Source organism: Solea senegalensis, linkage group LG2, assembly GCF_019176455.1.
Source record: "Solea senegalensis isolate Sse05_10M linkage group LG2, IFAPA_SoseM_1, whole genome shotgun sequence".
NCBI classification, from domain to species: domain Eukaryota; kingdom Metazoa; phylum Chordata; class Actinopteri; order Pleuronectiformes; family Soleidae; genus Solea; species Solea senegalensis.
The window spans coordinates 4088453-4092014 of NC_058022.1; the positions used below are offsets into that span (position 1 = coordinate 4088453).

General features: G+C 41.1%; 1 protein-coding gene across 1 annotated transcript; it reads right to left on the reverse strand.

Moving 5' to 3' along the window:
* Positions 1-2081: 2081 nt before the first annotated feature.
* LOC122784188 (trace amine-associated receptor 13c-like) lies at positions 2082-3353 on the reverse strand. The gene is made up of 2 exons (XM_044049343.1): positions 3078-3353; positions 2082-2901 (listed from the first exon to the last, which is right to left on the reverse strand). Exons 1-2 carry the CDS (start codon positions 3245-3247, stop codon positions 2082-2084), a joined length of 990 nt encoding a protein of 329 aa, XP_043905278.1. The 5' UTR covers positions 3248-3353.
* Between the last annotated feature and the right edge of the window lie 209 nt (positions 3354-3562).

Sequence of the window (3562 nt, forward strand, 5' to 3'; positions counted from 1 at the left end):
TTTGAACCGAAAAATAAAGCCTTTTTGAACAGTTTTTCAAAAAGGCTAACCCTACCTTTAAGCAAGTTCCAGTTGTGTTTTGTCAAATTTGTCACCTTTTAAAGTGCTGTGAAGTATGCAGGGACACCATTTCATTTAAAGCCCTCATTTCCTCTAGGGACACCTTTTGGGACACTGTCATATGGGGAATTTTGTCTATGGAATTCGGTGAAAGAGAGTGGGCCATTTAACATGGATGATCTTCAGGTTCTAGCTAGAAAATATTGGCCTGAAGAGAATCGGCAGGCACTTGGGCATAGCATACAAACTCCACACAGAAAGGCTCTTGGTCGAACATGGATTCAAACCTTCTTGCTGTGAGGCAACAATGCTATCCAACGTCCTTACGTTGTCTTTCAAAAGTGACTCATATGTGAAATCTGCATTTACACTGGTTGACACTTAGGTGGGATAAGCTTCTGACCTAAAAATGTTTAGGCCAAAATGGAAGCAAAAGTTATTTTGAGATTTTAAATTCCTATTCTACACTCCAAAGGCTTAAAAGATATGATACCTCGGCATGAGTCAACTTCTTTGAAGGGACACAGTTCAAGAGGGATTGTGTGATCATGGTCATGCCCTTGTGTGTTTATGTCAGTCGCTTAAGGCTTTGGTATACTTCTGCGCGCATGCTGTGCGTGCCGAAGTGCATATTACGGACCCTGGTATACTCGTGCCTCAGGGTGCATTCCTACCAAAGAAGAAGAGAACGATACTACAAGTCCCTCGGACATGTCTGATTTGAGTGTCTCACAGTTGAAAGGCCAGGGAAGTCAGGGTGTCAACCGGTTTGAGGGTCACCAAGATAGAAGATAACTATCCTTGGAAACTACTTCTTCTGTGGTCACAATGTTTTTTCTGCTTGATAAGCTGGGCTTAATACTCCACCTACCATTGGGGTGGACATTCAATTCACCCATGCACTGTCCATGTGCACCCAACGTGCTCTCAGCTGACATAGGGTGAAAGGCGGGGTACACCCTGGACAGACTGCCAGACCATCACAGGGACACATAGAGACAAACAACCATTCACTCTCACACCTTCGATCAATTTAGAGTGTCCAATTTACTTCATCCTCAAATATGCATGTTTTGGACTGTGGGAGAAAACTAGAGAACCTGGGGAAAACCCATGCACACATGGGGAGAACATGCAAACTCCACTCAGAAAGACCCTCTGTGAAATGCAGGATCTGAATTGGGGCTCTTCTTGCTGTGAGGCAACAATGCTTACTACTCCACAACGTGTGGCCCTTGTCATTAATATCAAACATTTTGGTGATTCAAACTAAATTTTTCCACTTTGGGGAGAAATAATTCACTGCTACTTAAAGTTTTTCTGATCATTCTCACAAACTAAACTAACTAAATAAAAGTGATATTTCAGTTTTTTTGAGGTGTAGATATATGGGGTTTTGACACATTACACATTGTGTTATTTTTAAACTGAATACTCCTTAAAATCCCCCTGTATTTTCTGGATGTGGTGAGACTTAATTATGCTGTATGGTTATTACAGTACTGCTAAAACAACAAATAATGGTTAATAATGACTTTTGTACAGCACTGTATATGAGAAAAATGGGTTAAAATTAAAAAAGCAATGCACAGAAATGTTTTCAGATGTCTTAATATATGTCCATACATACATATAAATACTATAATGTAACTGTAATATGTTAGAATTAGGTACAGTTAACGGTATATATTTTATTTTTAAAGTATGTTACTCCTGTGTTTTCAGATTTATTTGCTTGTGGCTCTAATGCAATATATCATTTTTTTATTCTTGCAGTGTTTGGTAATGTATGTCCATACACATCCCCTATAAAGAATTTAATAACAATAATGTTAATTAATAATTATTTGTGTTATTGCTCATCACTCATGTACTACACTTCAGTGGCTTTGACTTTAGGAAGAAATTACCAAACCTTTTGTGGTCATTTTGTAAATCTATGCATTCAGTAAACAGACATGCTTGACACAATCAACAGAAGGCTTTCACACATTTGAATTTAATATTTCTCTTCTCTTCTTCTACATCACACTCACTTGACTGGAGCCAGGCTGCAGAATCTGAAGAGTAAAAATGTGTTTAATGGTTTTTCTGAACCATGGGTAGAAAAAGACATAAATCACAGGGTTAAAGGTCGAGTTTAAGTAGATTAACCAAAGCTCAATGCCTGAAGATGATGCCCCGACCAAGTTAGTCTCAGCTGCAACAGCAAAACAATAATATGGACATGAGCAAAGAAGAAACACTATCATTACAATACCGAGAGTCCTGGCTGCTTTAATCTCAGATTTCATTGCTTTTACAGTCTGGGAACGCTCCACTGTGACGACTGCAACGTGAGAGCGCATGGCCCGAGCCTGAGACACAGCCACCACAAACACTCTCAAATACAGAACTGCTATGATTAAAATGGGGCATAAAAATGTGGCAATAAGATCAACAAGTCCTTCAGCAAAACCGACCACAACAACACAATTTCCATAGCAGGAGTTATACATGTCAGGCTGTTTTAAGACATCCCTCAATATCCAACTGCCGTGTACCCCGGAAAATATCCAACACAGACAAACACAGAGTTTAACTCTGGTCAGAGTGACTCTGGTGGTGTAAAACATGGGGTCACAAATTGCTATATAGCGGTCAACTGATATGAGCACCATGCTTCCCACTGAAACGCTGACAACGAGGAAAGCGAAAAAGTAATGCACGACACACATGACGTCGCCCAAGAACCAGCAGCCTTGGTTGTGGAGGAGAAGAAGTGGCATCTGCAGGAGACCCACGAGGAAGTCAGCGACAGCCAGAGAGAGGAGGAGGAGGTTTGTGGTGGTGTGGAGCTGCCTGAAATCAGAGAAAATCATCACTGACAACAATGATGTTCTATGTACAACAAACAATAATAAGTGCATGTACCGCTGCAGTAGCAAATCTTATTTAAAGGATTTTTTAAACATGGTTACATGAGAGACCTAAATTTAATCATATGCTGCATCCATCTGTAGAAATTGTGACTCTACTTGAAATGTGAGATAGAGATGATGACCAGCAGGTTTAGGATCACGGTGAGTATCGTGATGCAGGTCAGCACAGTGTAAGTGAGCATGGTCTCCACGTAAGGACCCGTTGAACTCCTGCAGGAGGTGTTGATGTGGGGAAAGCAGAGTTCAGCTTCCCCAGGAGCCTCCATGTTCAGAGAGCGAGAAAAAGAGAGAGAGAGAGAGAGAGAGAGGAGATGCCGTCGAGTGCCCTGACAGCTTTCTGATCCAACGTCTTCATCATACAGTTAATTTATCTCTTTCCATCCTCAGCTTACAAATGCAAATTCCACCTCATCATAAGGCCAGACTAAAAAAACAGTCCCCTGCTATGCCTGAATGTGTAACCTCAATTCTAAAACAGATAATGCAGAGACATGGGAAACTTCTGCGCACCAGTGGGGCAGGCGTTACTAGTATGCTAGTAGGCATGTCAAAAATGCAACCTGGGGCCAAAGACAGCCCGA